General features: G+C 45.9%; 1 protein-coding gene across 1 annotated transcript in view; it reads left to right on the forward strand.

Annotated features, from left to right (window-relative positions):
* TLL2 (tolloid like 2) overlaps positions 1-16,994 on the forward strand; it is a 148,858-nt gene that overhangs the window by 109,751 nt on the left and 22,113 nt on the right. Inside the window, exons 9-13 of the mRNA XM_058298668.2 lie at positions 491-606; positions 5,320-5,422; positions 12,963-13,079; positions 14,046-14,191; positions 15,131-15,326. Coding sequence (XP_058154651.1) covers positions 491-606; positions 5,320-5,422; positions 12,963-13,079; positions 14,046-14,191; positions 15,131-15,326 — 678 coding nt within the window. The remainder of the gene's footprint in view (positions 1-490; positions 607-5,319; positions 5,423-12,962; positions 13,080-14,045; positions 14,192-15,130; positions 15,327-16,994) is intronic.

Consider the following 16,994-nt stretch of genomic DNA (forward strand, 5'->3'; position numbering starts at 1 on the left):
CTAACAGCTGAGTGAGTTTCAAAGAGCCTTTTATTTCCTGTCTGCTTCACCTGCTTCCACTTTCATATTCTCTCTGCTGCAGCTGTTAATTTTAGTAATTATAGTGGCTGCAGTGCATGGAGCACTCTGTGCCAAGCCCGTTCCATTCCATCCTGATGACCCCATTAACCTTCCAGCCCATTTTACAGATATGGAAACTAAGGCTCAGCAAGGCTGAGAAACTTGCCCACAGCCACACAGCCTGCTGGAGAGCTGAGATTCAAACCCAGCTGTGGGCTTCCGGAGCAAACTCTGAAGGAGTTATTTTTGTCCCCTGGCCCCTACTGTCCCTATCGTTAGCCAGAACAACGTAAACTTGCCTGGCAGGCTTCCCGGGCTTCGGTCTGTAAAGGGATGTGCTTGCTGTCAGCCGGGCGCCGTGGGAGCTGCTGTGGTGGGGAGCGTGTGCGCATCGCACGCCGCAGTCACAGTTGTTGTCTCGTCTGTGCAGCATGCGGGGAGACCCTGCAGGACACCACAGGAAACTTTTCGGCCCCTGGTTTCCCAAATGGCTACCCTTCTTATTCCCACTGTGTCTGGAGGATATCCGTCACTCCAGGGGAAAAGGTAGGTGTGAAATCCCCTCGGGAAATAACAGCATTCTTTGTATGGCATCGAAGCCTGAGGAATTCTGATGAGTAAGAGTAATAACAGCTTTTATTTTATGAGCACTTGCTGTGCTGGGCACAATGCTGGGAGCCTGGCAGTCATTATTTCTCAATTCTCAGCCAGGTCATCCACACAAACGGAGGCCTGCATATGAAATGCCTGGCTACTTGAAAGTTATAAATCTAAGTAGGCTGTACCCTCCTGCCTGGACAAACACACCGTCACAATGCCCTGGAAGGCGGGGATGCCATTTCGAATTCCTTGACACCTGGAGGGCTATCCGGAAGGGAGCAGCACGGGTTCTCACCCCTCCCGGCTCCATCTCACCCCCAGGGCCTCAGGAGCGCCCATGTCCACTCCCGGCATGCACTCCTACAGCGCAAACAGCTGCCTCTTGGCTGCCCCTCCAGTGGGACTGGACTCTTGGTAACGGGCTCAGGGCTATTTGGACAGGAAATTCTAGGGTCCTGGCTACCTGGAGTGTTATCTACAAGGGGCACTGTAAGCTTTGGGGATCCCGTGCCTTTGGCCCTGCAGATTCCATGACCCTCTAGAGCTGAGCCCAGGGCAGGCAGGATATTTTTGATCCTACCACGAGGATCAGACATTAAGGAAACCACCCCAGTTCACGGGAACATAGCTATCTGGAACTGGACTCTAGGCTCTACATGTCAAAGCTTGTGCCTTTTCTCTACACTTCTCTACAAATCTAAGCGTTCTTCAATTTGGCTGAAACTGTTTATTAAACTATTTAGCAGTTGATTTTGCTGTTTCCCTTGCAGACCCTAAGTTTCTTAAGGACAGGGCTAATTTACCCCCAGGTCCCCATTACTCAGAGGGTCACGCAGTGAGAACTTGCTGAATGGATGTGTGAATGGATGAGTGGTGAGGGCAAAACATGCAATTAGGAATAAGAGGTGTATGAGAAATTTTCAGGTACCTGTAGCCAACATTCAGGTTAATTCATAACTTAAAACAAAAGTCCATTTAAATTCATTTTAAGCACCATGGGATGAAAAGGAAGAAATAATTTACTAGGAACCATTGTGAGCATTTTCTCTGGACTGGACACATTATATGAACCATCTCTTTTAATCCTCAGAACAACTTTTAAGTGGTAGGTGCTATTACCATGCTTATTTCACAGATAAGGAAATGGATTTCCCCAGAGTTATTCTCTTAGTTTGTTGCAGAGTTGGGATTTGAACTCATGGGATTTGACTCCATGAACCTGGATGCTTAAGCATTATCCTATATTATTACACAAAGGAGAAAGTTTTATAGACATTTAAACATGCATTTATGCACTCACTCGCACAATACACACTGGCTCTAAACATTTGTGACAGTGTGGTTGTCATTGTGGGCCTGAAAGGCTCCAGATCTGTCTGCCTTAAGTGGATATACCATCCTTGTGCCTGCTAGAAGCATTAAGAAAAGGAAAGAGTCTGGTAATCCTCAAACTGTTGAATTGCCCTGCATAGGAGAGGCTATGTGGTATGGTTTGAACTGTGAAATATTCACCAAATCTTAATTATTAATGTTAACAGGGAGCAGGGAGAATAAACATCATTGAAATTCCTGCACCAATTATTTCGATTTCTGCTTCACCCAGCCTTTCCCAGAGCAGCTAGTAATTAGCAAATTTGATTGATTTGAGAAGACCTCTTGTTCATCATCTTTTCCCCTATGGTCTTTATGGTTCACTAACATATTTACAATAATTAGTGTGGATAATTATCCCATTCATTCAGATCATGGATGTGTTACCAAGAAAGTTGTAATAACACTTCCTTTCTGTAATTTTTAAAGCAAAGGCTAAAGCATCATATTGCAACCCAGTTAACAAGTATTACTAAGCTCTTCCAGCTGAACACTGGGGGATACAAAAGAAATCTAAGGTAGAAGAAACCCTGTCTTCAAGAGACTTAGAGTTTAGTTCAAGTCCTACCCCTTTGCCTAGGGAGTCTGATTTAATTAGAGTAGAATTTGGGTACCAGTAGTTTTTTAAAAGCTTCCCAGTTGGTTCTAATGTGCAGGCAGTGTTGAGAACCACTGGTCTAGTTTGAAAGAAAAGAGTAACATGACATAAACACATACACGCACACACGCATTGCCACACAGAGATTAAGCTGGTCTGTTATTTTCTTGTACAGTGTCTCCATTTCCTAGGAGATTACAGAATTTAAAGGATGAAGGGAGAAACTTGCCCACAACCACACAGACTGCTGGAGAGCTGAAACGTTAATTTTTTTAAAATCTTGTCCTTGACCTGGGGACTTGTCCTTGACCTGGGACTTGATTTGTTTTAGGAGATACTGGGGATTGAACCTGGGTCCTTGTACCTGTGAAGCATGTGCTCCACTTGACTTGATTTTTCAAATGACCGTTTATTAAGTACCTATTATGGACCAGGTGCAGCACTATGTACTCTATATACAGTTCCTTATGCAGTCTCCTCAACAACCCACTTGTGTACATATTGTTCTTCACATGAGGAAAGTAGAAGTCAAAGAGGTCAAGTATTTTCCCAAGATCCCAGAGCTAGTAATAGGTGGAGCTGAGGTACAAATCCTGATATGTCTGACTCTAAAAACACCTGCTTTGGAATCACTACAAGAGGGCATAGGGGTGAGTGCATTTCCAAAAAGATTGCAGCAACCTGGACAATCAGAGAAGGATTCAGGAAGGGGTGGCATTTGAGCTGGCCCTGGGGAGGGTTTCATGAACATGGGACCTTATTCCCAGGGAGCACTGGGAAGTAAGGTTATGTAGGATGGGCCCTGGATGGTCTGCGAATTTGATTTATGACATGGGACATAAGGAGCCACTGAAGTTTTCCAGGCATGGGAAGGATCTGGGAAACATGAGAGATAAGTAGAAGCTCAATCTAGAAGCCCTAGTGTGCAGAATGGGGAGTCATCTCAGAGGGAGCAATTCAGGAAGGGGTGTTGATGGGGCAGTGAGATTGGGGGTGATGAGAGGAACAAGAGACATCTTAAAGGGAAAAAACTTGTTAGAATGGGTTCTGAACAGATGAGGAGTGTGTGTGTGGATGAACAGTAGGGGCAAAGTAGAGACATTGCCAAAGTTTGCACCTGAGTGCAAGTTGAAAGGGTCTTGCTTTGTTTTAGGTGCTCTCACAGCTAGTGGGGGAGCAGGGAGGACTGGAGCCAACCAAGGAGAGAGAAACAGTGGCGAGAGGATAGGCTAGTATGGGGAAACCCAGAAGAGGAGAGGTTCAAGCAGAGGGACATGGAGAATGGGACAAATGACAGTCCTTTAGAATTGGCAGGGAGGACATTGGAACCATTGACCTACAACCCATTCCAGCTTAAGGGTTTACTTAGCAATCAAGGAATATGGGGCTGTTTGAATGTAAAGAAAGAGGACAGGGGAGGGGGAGAAAGTGAAGATGTCAGAGAGAGATGAACTGATCGAGAGCAAGATTAGCTGGAGCTGGAAAAGGAATTGAAGGTTCAGGGGCTGGGGCTACCTTCAGGGAAGAACCTGGAGAACAAGAAGAGGTGAGAAATGAGGTAGCAGACCTCAAGCTAAAGCCAGACAACCCATTGCTTCTCAAGCTGGGACCAGGGCCAGTTCCTGGGCACAGCACCTGTTGCCAAGGCCAAGTCCACAGGGCTACCCAAGCTCTCTCTACTAAATACTCACCTGTTCTGAGACAGGGTCATCCACTGATTGACCTCAGAGATGCCAAAAGGACCAGAACCTTCCTTCCCGGGCTGTCTGAGCTCCCCACTCCCCAGCCTTGCCCTCTCTGCTTCCTCTTTCCAGGTAAACACAATGACCTATGCTGAGCTAACAGTACAAACATCTCCTTCCCTTTGTTTTTGTTAGTTCCTTTCACTGAAATACTCTCTGTTAAGTGAGACTCCTTTCCCCTTGGACATTCTCTGAAAGATCTTCTCCAGGATCACCAGGCAGAATTTATTTTTCCCTTATAAGGGGCCATGAAATTGTTCTTTCTCTCTTTTTGGCATTTATATCATAGGGTTCTAATTGGCTTGGTGCATCTGCCTCCCTCTGAGTTCTCTAAGGTCCCTCAAGACAAGACTTCTGTCTTGCTGATTTCCTGTCTCAATTGGTGGACATAGACTGGCACACAGAGGGTGGCCACCAAATGATAGTAGGATGGATGGATGGATGGATGGATGGATGGATGGATGGATGGATAGATGGGCTGTAGGGAGCTATTAGACACATCCCACCTCAGGAGAGTGAGGTCATGACTCAGGGGACATTGATCATGAAGGTGCTAGCCCAGATCCTTTCGAATGATTGATGATGTTTTAAGATCTTTTTGTTATCTCTGAACTTCACTGACCCCTTACCTCTTTCCAAACCCCAGTCTCTCTATGTCCTGTCCCATCTTTTTAATGCATCTTGCATTAGTAAACCACCTAGTGACTTCAAAAGCTCAAGTTATTCCCCAGACAGAACCAAAGAACCCATCTCCTGCTGTTTACACTTCATCCTGCTTAAGGTTTATTATTTAATGTCATGAAGTTTCCTGTGCGTGTGTTCTCAAGACGATTCTCCTACTGTGGTCTGGATGCTAAAGGGTAACATGAGAACACGGGTATTTAAGATGTATCTTTCAAAGTCCTCAGGCTTTGCTGCCACAACTCACTTTATGGTAATGCTTTACAGATCATCCTAAACTTCACATCCATGGATTTGTTTAAGAGCCGCCTGTGCTGGTACGATTATGTGGAGGTCCGTGATGGCTATTGGAGAAAAGCCCCTCTCTTGGGTGAGTTGATGTTAGAAAGCCTTACGAGAAGCGATCGGATGCTCCGTGTGATGCGTTAATGTCTGGGAGGGTCCATCCTGAATGCAATCACAGGAAGCTCTCCAGGGTCTGTGTCATCGTAAAGCTCTGGACACTCCATTTGGCCACACATGTTAAAAGCTTTTAAAACTGTGAACACCCTTTGACCCAGCAATTCCACTTCTTGGAATTTATCCTAGGGAACTAATTAAGGAAGTGTGCAAAGCTTTAGCTACAGGAATGTTCGCTGGAGCAAGAAAAATTGAAAATAATTTAAATGTTCAACAGTAGAGATTAGCTGAATAAATTATGATACAGCCTTTTAATGGAAAATTATCCATCCATTAAAAATAAATTTGGAGAAATAATAGTTACAGGTGACTATTTATTAATATAGAAATGTGTTCATTGTACATTGTTAAGTGAACAAAGTATGCTATAAAATAGGATATATGGTAGGAATCCATTTTAGTAAAAAATATATTTATATGTTTATTATGCAGGCATTACACATAGATACTTTCAGGAATAAAGCATAAATGAATGAAATGGGGTTGATCTAATAAAATAATGAGTGGTAGGAATGTGGCAAATTGAAGAATGCTCTGTCCAAAATCATTCAAAGAAAAATTATTTAAAATACTGTACAGGCTGAATTCAACTGTGAAAACCATTGTGATCTACAATATGCATTTTACTTATGTATATAAGTAAAATTATAATCTTAAATGTAAATAAGTAACATACATTGATTATTTCAGGTGATGAGATATGCTTTAAAAATTTTTTTTCTGTTCTTGGTTTAACTATATTTATTAATTTTTCTACAATGAGCATTTATTATCTTTGTGAGAACACTGCATAAACTCATACTTGAAAGGCAGCCTGGACCTTTGAGTGAGAGGCAGTGGGCAGTTGGTGTAAAGAACAAGGTTAGGGGAAGTGGACTTGGCCCAGTGGTTAGGGCGTCCATCTACCACATGGGAGGTCCGCGGTTCAAACCCTGGGCTTCCTTGACCCGTGTGGAGCTGGCCCCACACTCAGTGCTGATGCGCGCAAGGAGGGCCGTGCCATACAGGGGTGTCCCCGCATAGGGGAGCCCCACACACAAGGAGTGCGCCCCGTAAGGAGAGCTGCCCAGTGCGAAAGAAAGTATAGCCTGCCTAAGAATGGCGCCACCCACACAGAGAGCTGACATCAACAAGATGACGCAACAAAAAGAAACACGGATTCCCATGCCGCTGACAACAACAGAAGCAGACAAAGAGGAAGACGCAGCAAACAGACACAGAGAACTGAAAACTGGGGCGGGGCGGGGCGGGGTGGGGGGGAAGGGGAGAGAAATAAATAAATAAAATAAACCTTTAAAAAAAAAAGAGAAAAGAACAAGGTTAGGTCAGTCTAGATTGGTCACCAGAAGAGAGCTCCCGCATGGATGACCAGGAAAGGCTGACACTGCATGGAGGACGAATGACTTTTTGTGTCCTGGGGGTCAACACTGGGACTCATTTGGCCCATGAATGGCAGCGATGGTGGAGCTAGAGAGAGAAGCAAATTTACAAGGAGCCAGACAGAAGGGTCTTGGCTGAGAGTGGGTTGTCCTCATTCTTAGAGCCACCTGTAGGGTGGGGTCCCAGGTTGGACAAGACTAAGCTCTCAGTGAGGACTTTGTCCCTGGCATATCTGCATGTGGACAGAAAAGCCACATTTGTTATGCTGCGAATGGCTGGCCTGAGAGGGAGCTCTGTGGGCATAGCTGACTGTGAAGATGCAGATAGGAAAGAAAGGAGAAAGGTAAGTTGGGGTGTTTCACTGTCAGACAGAACTTTGACTTCTGTCAGTTTCTAAGGAACCAGGGATGGGTACAGAAGAGGGTGTAGGTGAGAAGAAACTAGGACAGAGGGTCTGGCTGGTATTGGGTTTCTGTGTGGCCATGGGATCCCAGTCTGGTCAGCTGTCATTGGGAAGAGTATGCCCCCCACACCAGTCCAGAGGGCCATGAGTTCAAATTCCTGGAGGTACAAAACAGGTAGGAGTTTGTGCCAATAGAAGCTCTCCAGGGCTGGTGGGGCACAGCCAGGGCCAGGTCTGAATGGAGACACTAGGTTGCCACCGTTAGGACACATCTTTCAGGTAGAGCTCCTTGTAGGCAAGCCAAGAAGGTAGCCCTAAGTCAGGTATAGACAGGAGTGAGTACATTGCAGGGCAAGTGGGTTCTGCCACCTGATGTCAGGGTAGATGAGGCTGTCTGCTCTGGTTTTGTTTCCTGACTGACAACAAGCAGAAATGGTATATGCTAGCAGCCGGAGCAAGGCATGACTTTGTGGGTACCAATGACCAGGAGTAGCAAAAAGACAGAGGGCTAAATTCCCAGTGGCAGAGGTTCCCAATCTTGGCTGACCACCACTATCACCTGGGAAGATTTCTATCAATACTTATTCCTGGGAGACTTCTGAATTGGAATCTCTAGGAGTGGGGAGGATCCATGTCTGGTATCAAATATTTAGAAAGGTGACTGAAAGGATGGTAGAAGATGGTTGCCTCTGAGAAAGAAGGCAGGGGGGTGATGGGCAGCTTAATGGTTTGTTTTGTGTGCTTCTGTAATATCTGAATCTTTTTCAGATATTATATAATTAAAAATAAAAATAAAAGGAGTTGTGTGGGAGGAGTTTCATGAGAACGTAGAACCCCAGACCTCTCAACCTGGCAGGAACTTTAGAGTGATGTAACCCTACACCTTTACTAGAAAACCAAGCTGCCCCAAGAGAGGACCACCTTCTGAAGGCCACACAGGCCACATATTGGCAGAGATGAGCTCATGCCTTAGACCTTGTGGTCGTGGGAGAAGTGACTGCTGGATCTGAGAAGGGCATCTCCCGAGAGTTGCCAGATAAAATCTATTAATCCTTATTTATCTGAAATTCAAATATAACTGAGCGTCCTGTATTTTTGTTTGCTAAATCTGGCAATCGTATATCCTTCTAGGAATGGGACAGACTTAAAGGGCTCAGAGGAGAAAGCTCTCTGTTCCTGAAGTTTCCCAGAGAAGGCCAAGGCATGTTTCCAAGAGTGGGCACAAGCAGAGAGATTTCCAAAAGTTCCTTTTCCTTGAAATTGAAATAAGACTTTTCTCACTCAGAACTTGGCATCTCTGGTCACACTTTGATTAATTAGAAGATTGGGCCTTTGCCATTTGCTGTTGGTGGTTGTGGTTGATTTTTTGTGTTATGTTGTTCCAGTTTTTGGCTCATACTTTACAAACGTTTACAGTGTATGTGTGTGTGTGCTGCAGCTGAGGCATGGCCCAGCGCCTGTAGCCGTCCTTCTTCATTTGCAGGAGTCCTCCTTTGCCAACTATTTGGCCTGCTCTGATGTTTCCAAATGCAGTTGTTAGTGAACTTTTGTGTTTGGAACAAGTGCATTGTGTGGGCTGAGCTGGTCCCTGGGAGGGGTCAGTGCCATGAAATCTGCCTGGAGGAGGCAGGTCAATGCCCCTTTGGCAGGAGGGAGAGCGGATTAGGATGGATTGTGAAAATATGCATCTTGCTCTGAAAAACTGTGCATTGCATATTTTCCCAGGGCAGTGTGTGAAAATCCAAGCATAATGGAGGCATAACTTTTTATGAATGAACCCTTTATGACTCCCCGTGGAGCCCACTTGTAGTGCCCTCATCTGCATTTCCTCTTCTTGATATCCTTATTAAACTCCTCTACTAAACCCAGGAACCAGATTTCAATTTAGGAATTTGACACCTCTTCTGTAGTCAAGTTTTTCTCCAGTCTGTTAGTCTCCTCCGAAAGAGGCTGTTCAGAACCAGGGTTTCCTGTGGCTATCAAGGGAAGTATAAGTAGATGAAGAACATTTCATGGCTGGTTAAAGATTTCAAATTGGCTTTTCAGTTTCGGAGGTCACTTATGAGATTGCACCTAAAGGGGGAGGAAGGTGGCTGCACTGAGAACTCAGCTGGGAATCTTTTAAATATAGTCCTGTAAATTGGATTCCTCTCCCATATTTCTGCTAGAGGAATTACTCTAACAATACACTTTTGTAGGCAGAACTGTCTTCTGGGCATTCTGTACCACCACAATGCATACAAAAGCCCTTTTTCCCTTTCCCTGACGTGGGGTGGGAAGTTCAGAAAGGCCAGGCTGGCCCATCAGGCTCCCTGAACGCAGGAACAGCCTCCCACGTGAGCAGAAGTGATGGAGTGAGTCCATTGGCCAAGCCTGGCTTTTCCACGAATGTTGTTTTATGGTCTAAGGCTTTGATCTTCATTCCCGTGTGTCTGTTTCCAAACTGGGAAATGTGAATGATGTTTACAATCCCAGAGAGCAGTACTGATGTCTAATTAACTGAAATTGCACAATGCTCATAACTGCACATCAAACAGAAGTTTCCTTTGGTGGTGGTGGCCGTGATGATGATGATGAAGATGATCTTGATGATGAAGTTCAAGATGGTATGTTGCCAGGGCTCAAATCCTGCTTCTACTTCTAGTTTTGAGACTTAAGTTTTCTGATCTTCAGTTTTCTCATCTATGAAATGGGATAAATAATAGTACCTAATTCAGTGGGGATGGAATGAGATAATCCATGTTAAGTGCCTAGTACAGAGTCTGGCATAGAGATATGCAACTGAAGGGGCTTTATTAGAATCATGAGGAAAATGAAAATATTGAGGTATCACCAAGGGGGTAAAGTAGAGCAGTCTGGATAAAGGATTACAAAACAATTTGGGGAGAGATATTACTTAGAAATGATATGTAATTTATTCTATCAAATCTGGCTGTAAAATATGCCTTAGCCTTGAAGTTCTACCTTCCCCGGAGTTCCAGAATCCCAGGCAGAGACAGATGAGTTGTCCCATGGCCCTGGAATTATTTCACTGATTAGTCAGTGACACAGTGAAAGTTCCTCTCTCTTTTGGAAACAGTTCCCAATGGGTATGACGTCTGAGGCTTTTAAAAAGGAGAAACGTGGACTTGAAACTTGGACCAGGAATTCCTTTTGTGCACTAACGTTGTCTAGTTGTTGCTCAGCATAATTGTCTTTTCACTGGTAAGCAAAACCTTCTCATCCTTACGTGTTATTTTCTAAGAACTAATTGACACTAATTGGCCATGCCAGAGGAACCATTATTGAAAATGTATGGCTTATGATGGATATTTCTTTGCTGAGTTCTTGGCAACAGTTTCTGCTCATCTCACAATATTAAGCTCACCGAAGCCAAAAGGCTGCAGAAGGCCAGAATTGGAAGGAAGCAGTTTAGCAGTCTCTACCTGTGTTTCTCCCAAAGAATGAATGTCATAGCTGGCCACCAGGAAATGTCCATCGTGGCATTTACTCTCCACGCCTCTCCTTTCCCCATTTCTCGGAAGGACAAAGCAGAGTTAGCCTTCGAGGGCTGGTCCAGTGCCTACCATGGTACTGGCAATAAAGGAGTGCGTATCCGCTAAATAGCTGTCAAATGGGTTTTAAAAAAGCAGCCTTATTGAAATAAAATTCACATGCTGTACAACTCACCCATTTAAAAGTGTACAAGTTAACGGTTTTTAGTATGTTCACAGAGTTGTAGAATAATCTCCACAGTTTCAAAACATTGTTATCACCCCCAAAAGAAAACCCTGTATCCATTAGCAACCACTCCCTATTTCTCCCCAATGTTGATTAGACTATTGAATGACTCATAGTTGGTTCTTTGAGAACCATGGACTTCCAGCCCAAATAGATCCTGGGATCGGTTGTAAACAGATCAGTACAACTCAGTTCATCGCTGATCCCACCTCGAGCTCTTGCCCTGGGCTGCCATTCTCATGTGGCATGAGAGAACACCATGCACTGGAAGGGATAGCCTTCCTCCTTTTTTACCTCTGTAGGTGGCATTCAAAATTCAGACCACACACCTAAGTAGCTAAGAAAGACAAGTGCATTTGGATTTTCCCTAAGGAAAGTTCATATCTCTTCTGAGCCCCATTCCCTCAGTCAGTTTGTGGTTCTTTTCCCCTGAGTCGGGATGTGGGCTGGGACGGACTTCATGCCTAGGCTTGAGAGGTGGGAAGGCAGTCATATGGCCACCCCAGCTGCATGTCCTCATCCATTTAAGTGGTGATGTGTCCCTTCCTTGTCCCAACCCTAGGCCAGTTCAGTTGGTGCCAACTGCCTGTCTCCCGAGATGCTTGAGAGGCATTCGCTCACTCCCCGAATCCTCTAGACTATGGGAAAGTCACTTCCATACCCTCTCAGGAGCCTAGAATAATTTTGTTCCAACATGCCATGCTTATCTGAAGAACTCTGCATGGCTGTCTCATGGCCAAATGTCTTGACAAACCATGTAGACACTCCCTGGGGTGGGGGTGGTGAGGGGAGGTCATGGGGAATCTAGGGTCTTGTTGCCCTTGCAGGCCCTGCCCAGGAACTGGAGGCGCAGTTCTCTGCCTCTTTTCTTCTCCACCCAGGATCTCAGCTCAGGGTGGGCCAGGGCACAGGGACCTTTTAGGGACTTCAGGGTGCCCTTTCCAGTTCTCTCTCCTGACTCCTTTCATGCCTCCACCCTAGGACTCTTTCTAGGACTACAAAGAGGGCGAATTTTGCTCTTATTCATTATGTATTCTTCCAAATGGTTGGTCTTGTACCTAAGCTTTTGAAATTCAGAAGCGAAGATTTGGTTTCTTTGTTGTGTGTTCTCGGCATCCCTTCCCTGAAGCAAGAAGGCAGACTGTCTGAGTGCCCCCAGAAGGGAAGGGCACATGTGTAATAGGAAATACCAGGGCTAGAAACCACTCTCATTCCAGACCATTATTCTGCCCCTGCTTCAGCCACTCAACAAGACCCACGTGACAGGGTGTCTGTGTTGGGGAGGAGGTGGAGGATTGTCTTGGCTGCACTCTGGGTCCTTTGATTCATGGGGATCTGCAATTCTCTTGGAGCCCATCCTGAGTGGGACACACAGTAGCCCATGTGACTCTTCTAAACCTGTGTGTGCCACAGAAGTGACCACAGCAAAGTTATTGCTCAGAATCATTATTAGTTATTAATATTTGCAAAATCAGTGGCTTATGTTTTTACACAGCAGACACAGGCTCTAAATCAGGATTGCCAACTCTATCTTGCAGCCCAACAATGATGAGTGCTTCCTGGAGCCATCTGTTGAGAAGGACTGAGTAGAATGCCTTTGGACTCAGTGGGAAAGAGTGCAGTGGTTGATTAGCAATGTCTGTCATAGGTGCAGGAAGGGGGACTATCCTACAGGTGGTTCTGCTTCTAGAATGAAATTCAAGCAATTATTGACAAGTGGCAGTGCCACACTGTCCATGTCTGCATGTGTAGCTAAGAATCCCCTGGAAAGCCTATTAAAAGGCAGCGTTCTTGCTCTAATCTTCAAATGATTCTGATTCCTTGTGTTATTATAAGCATTGTGACGATTCTGAAAGGAAGGCCCTTGAACCGCGTTGGGAGAAAAGCTGCTTCCTCTCTGCACGAGCCGTCATCACGAGCACTCTGTCGGTTTCTTTTCCACTCCCAGGCAGGTTTTGTGGCGATAAAGTCCCGGAGCCCCTCATCTCCACAGACAGCCGGCTCTGGGTGGAGTTCCGCAGCAGCAGCAACATCCTGGGCAAGGGCTTCTTTGCGGTGTACGAAGGTTTGTTCACGAAGGAGGGAGCCTTGTGGGTGACTCCCCCATGCCCTGTACTTCACGTGCACCCCACTTTCCCTCCTCTACCCCAGGCATGTGGGACAGCTAGCCAGGGCCGTTGCCACCACTGCAGGGCTGTGGCAAGCTGAGGACTGTAGTCCTCCATGTTCTGGAGGCGGAGGCCGGCAGTGAGTCCCCAGGAGACAGGCAATGTCTACCTGTCACCCCACGGAGCCCTCATTCCAGTCCAGCAGGGGCATCAGCAAACCCGTACCCGAGTGGTATCAGGGGAATGACAGCAGTCGCTGAACAGCCGTGTGAACCTGAGCAGAGACTAACTTCTCTGAGGCTGTTTGGTTGGTTTGTGAAAAGAGGAGTCTAGGTGACATCAGGGCGTTTCCAGCTGCGTTCCCAAGGCCACTGTGGGGGTGGAGGCTTCGGGCAGCCGCCCCCGGCCATCCTGCTTCTAGTTCTACGTATTGGGCTTCTCTGGCCAGCTACCTGCCCCCGTCTCCCCTACCAAAAAGGGGAAACCACTAGATAATTATTAAAAGTGTGGTAATTTGGGAGAGGCCAGGGTTTTGTTTTTGTAAAAGCACTTGTGTGTCCCTCTGTCGCTCTAGCCAGCTGCACATTAGGATCACCTGGGGGACTCTGACCCGTCCCTTGGAGCTTCCTCACTCAGACCACCGCCATCCGAGGCTCTGGGGGCTGGCCTTGGCTTCCTTGGCTTGAGAAATCCCCCAGGTGATTTTGATGCACAGCGAAGGTAGAGAACCACTGCTTTATGTGGTTATTTTCTTTATATGAAAATATGCTGTAGAAAACACGAAACGACCTCTCCCGAAAGCACACGGTCTTTGTTGGCTAGAAATGAAAATGTTGGCAAGTGGGGCCACCTAGTGGCGACAAGTGGCCACCCACCTTTCTTCATAAGCTCTGACCTTCCTCTCGGGCTGTCTCTTTCCAAAGCCACGTGTGGGGGAGACATCAACAAGGACGCCGGTCAGATTCAATCGCCCAACTACCCGGATGACTACCGACCTTCCAAGGAATGTGTGTGGAGGATTAGGGTTTCGGAGGGGTTTCACGTGGGGCTTACCTTCCAAGCCTTTGAGGTGAGTCCTGCTCAGATTGTCTTCCCAAGAAATGAAGTAAATGTCAACTTTAGCAGGACAATTCTTGCTCTGTAGAGATGGCTTTTCTTTTTTCTTTTTGGTTAAAAGCAGGAACGTTAAGAGACCTTTTCGAGCCTGTGGTGAATTGCACTTGGGCATCTGGGATTAAAACCTACGTGGACTTTGTAGTGGGGTCCCCCTCCTTTCTGAAGGCTGCTAGAGAGAGTAAGGGGAATAATTAAAGTGACAGGTCTACAACAGGCTCCAAAGAAGTTTTATAGAAGTGTCTTTCCCTGTTTATTATCTCTTGGTCTCTCCTCAGCTTGATTCACCTTGGCTTCTGAAAGTAGGAGAAAACTTGGAGATGCCCAGGGCGTACTTGGGTCCTTCTCCCCTTGGCTAGATTTATGAGAGTGATATCTACTTTCCCTGCTTAAACCAAAAACCTTGGGGCCCAGATGAATGGATAAGCAAATTCTGGTATATACAATGGAATATTATTCTGACATAAAAAGAAATGACATTCAGATACATGCTGTGACTTGGATAAACCTTGAAAACATTATGTTAAGTGAAATTGGCCAACATTGTGTGATTCTGAATTACATGAAATATCTAGAATTAGCAAATTCATAGAGACAGAAAGTAGATTAGGTTATCAGGGACTGGAGGGAGGGGGAAGAATTATTCCTTAATGGATACTGAGTTTTTCTGTTTAGGGTAATAAAAAGGTTTTAGTAATGAATAGTGGTGATGATAGCACAACATTGTAAATATAATTATTGCCACTGAAAAGTACCTTAAAACGATTAAATTGGGAAATTGTGTTTTATATATATATATATAGTCACAATTTCAAAATCAAAAAACCTTAAGGCCCAAGGTATCCGTTGTCATCCACAATTGCCATGTTGTCATCCACGTTATTTTTCCATTTAGATTGAAAGGCACGACAGCTGTGCATATGACTACCTGGAAATCCGCGATGGCCCCACGGAAGAAAGCACCCTGATTGGCCACTTTTGTGGATACGAGAAGCCAGAGGATGTGAAATCAAGCTCCAACAGAATGTGGATGAAGTTTGTGTCTGATGGCTCTATCAATAAAGGAGGCTTTGCTGCCAATTTTTTCAAGGGTATGAATCAGCATTTTGCTTCCACCTTTAGTCTCAGGAAGACATACCACCCCCACCATATGCACCTTAGCACCAAACAAGGCTTCTGCCAGTAGGAGTCAGTGACCCGTTCCAGAGCTGCCCATTGGGTCCCAGCAGAGTTCGCAGTTGACTCAGGAGCAGGCTTAGCCTTGGCTTCTATGGCACAGAAAGTTCTGCCACTGTAGTTGGAAATGAGATTTAATAAGTTTACAAAGTCAAACTACACTCTGGTGAAATTGAGTGTTGATATCAATACATATTCATACAGTAGCTCTTATCATTTGAGCACCTGCTGTGTGCCAGGAACTGTTCAAGGTATTGATTTATGCTATGCCATTTAATTCCCAACATCAACTTTTGAACTGAGTCTTGGTCACATTTGGTCAGGGCTGAGAAGAGCTGCCCATGGTCACTCAAGGATCCAAACCCAGTCTGTCTGACTCCTAAGCTCACACTCTTCCCACATTGCCTTGCCTTCCTTGTGGACCAGAGAAGTGACCCAGATCTTTGGCTCCTGAGGCATCAGCCCCCGGTCTATAGTCACTGTTACCTGCTGCTCTGCAGAGTCTGGGAAGCAGACCCAGAACGGTACCCACAGGCCTAGGACCCAGGCACCAGGGGGGTAGATTCACAGAGCTCCTTGGCACGGACAGGTCTTCCCTTCTGCTCTCAGGGCCCCAGAAGCCCTGCAGACCACACCCCAAGAGGGACAAATGAGTATTCCTCCAGGCACTGTGACTGGGCACCCAGCCCCTCCAGCAGCCCTTGCTCAGAGGGGTCCATCCTCTGCAACTGAGGTCCCTTAACCAGTGGAACTGCTGTCGAGACTCCCCAGCCACTCATGCTCAGAAGGCTGCTTTCCCTTCCGGTCCTCTTCTCCCAGGACTCTTAGCTGCACCAGCCCAGACTCCTGGCCCTTCCTTTTCCTCCCATTCTCCCCATATGTTCCCATACACACCCTTTCCCCAGGTTTCACAGGAGCAGACTGGGTATCAGAAGAACCCATTTCAAGCCCCATGACCCTGAACAGGCAGCCGCCTCTCCTTATCAAAGCCTTGGTTTTCCTCTCTGTGAAACAGACAGGAGGACATCTGCCCATTTTATCTACCAGTTGTTGGAAGTCCAGATGAAATGAGGGCTGCAGAGTTACTTTATCAGTTGAAAAGTGCAAAACATGTACATGGGATTATTAGCCTTTTCCTATTTTGAGGCACCTGAGGAGAGTAAAACCTAAATAGAAACAATAGGCATCATAATATCCTGAATAGTTGGAGACAATATTAATTGCTCCTTTCCCAAGTCAAAAAACAGCCAGACCATAGCAAGTACATTTCAAATACAGGTCAGCTTGTGGGTGGGGCAGAAAGAAAGAACTCTTGTCAAGCTGCCTGGAAATGCAGAGCCACCACCCACTGTCTCCCAGCCTTGGGGAGGCCCAGGTCTGACTTGGCAGCAGCAACACTGATGGTGGCTTTGAGCAAATGATGCAGCCTCTCTGAGCTCCCATTTCTCCACCTGTAGAAACGATGCTACCAGGTTGTCACAGAGTCATCGGGAGAAAATTACCTAGAGCAAGGAATACATGTGCCGTAATGTTTAGTTCTCACTCTCTCTCTGGAAAAAACAATTTCTTTCTTGCTATTGCAA

This window comes from Dasypus novemcinctus, chromosome 6, assembly GCF_030445035.2.
Source record: "Dasypus novemcinctus isolate mDasNov1 chromosome 6, mDasNov1.1.hap2, whole genome shotgun sequence".
Lineage (NCBI taxonomy): Eukaryota > Metazoa > Chordata > Mammalia > Cingulata > Dasypodidae > Dasypus > Dasypus novemcinctus.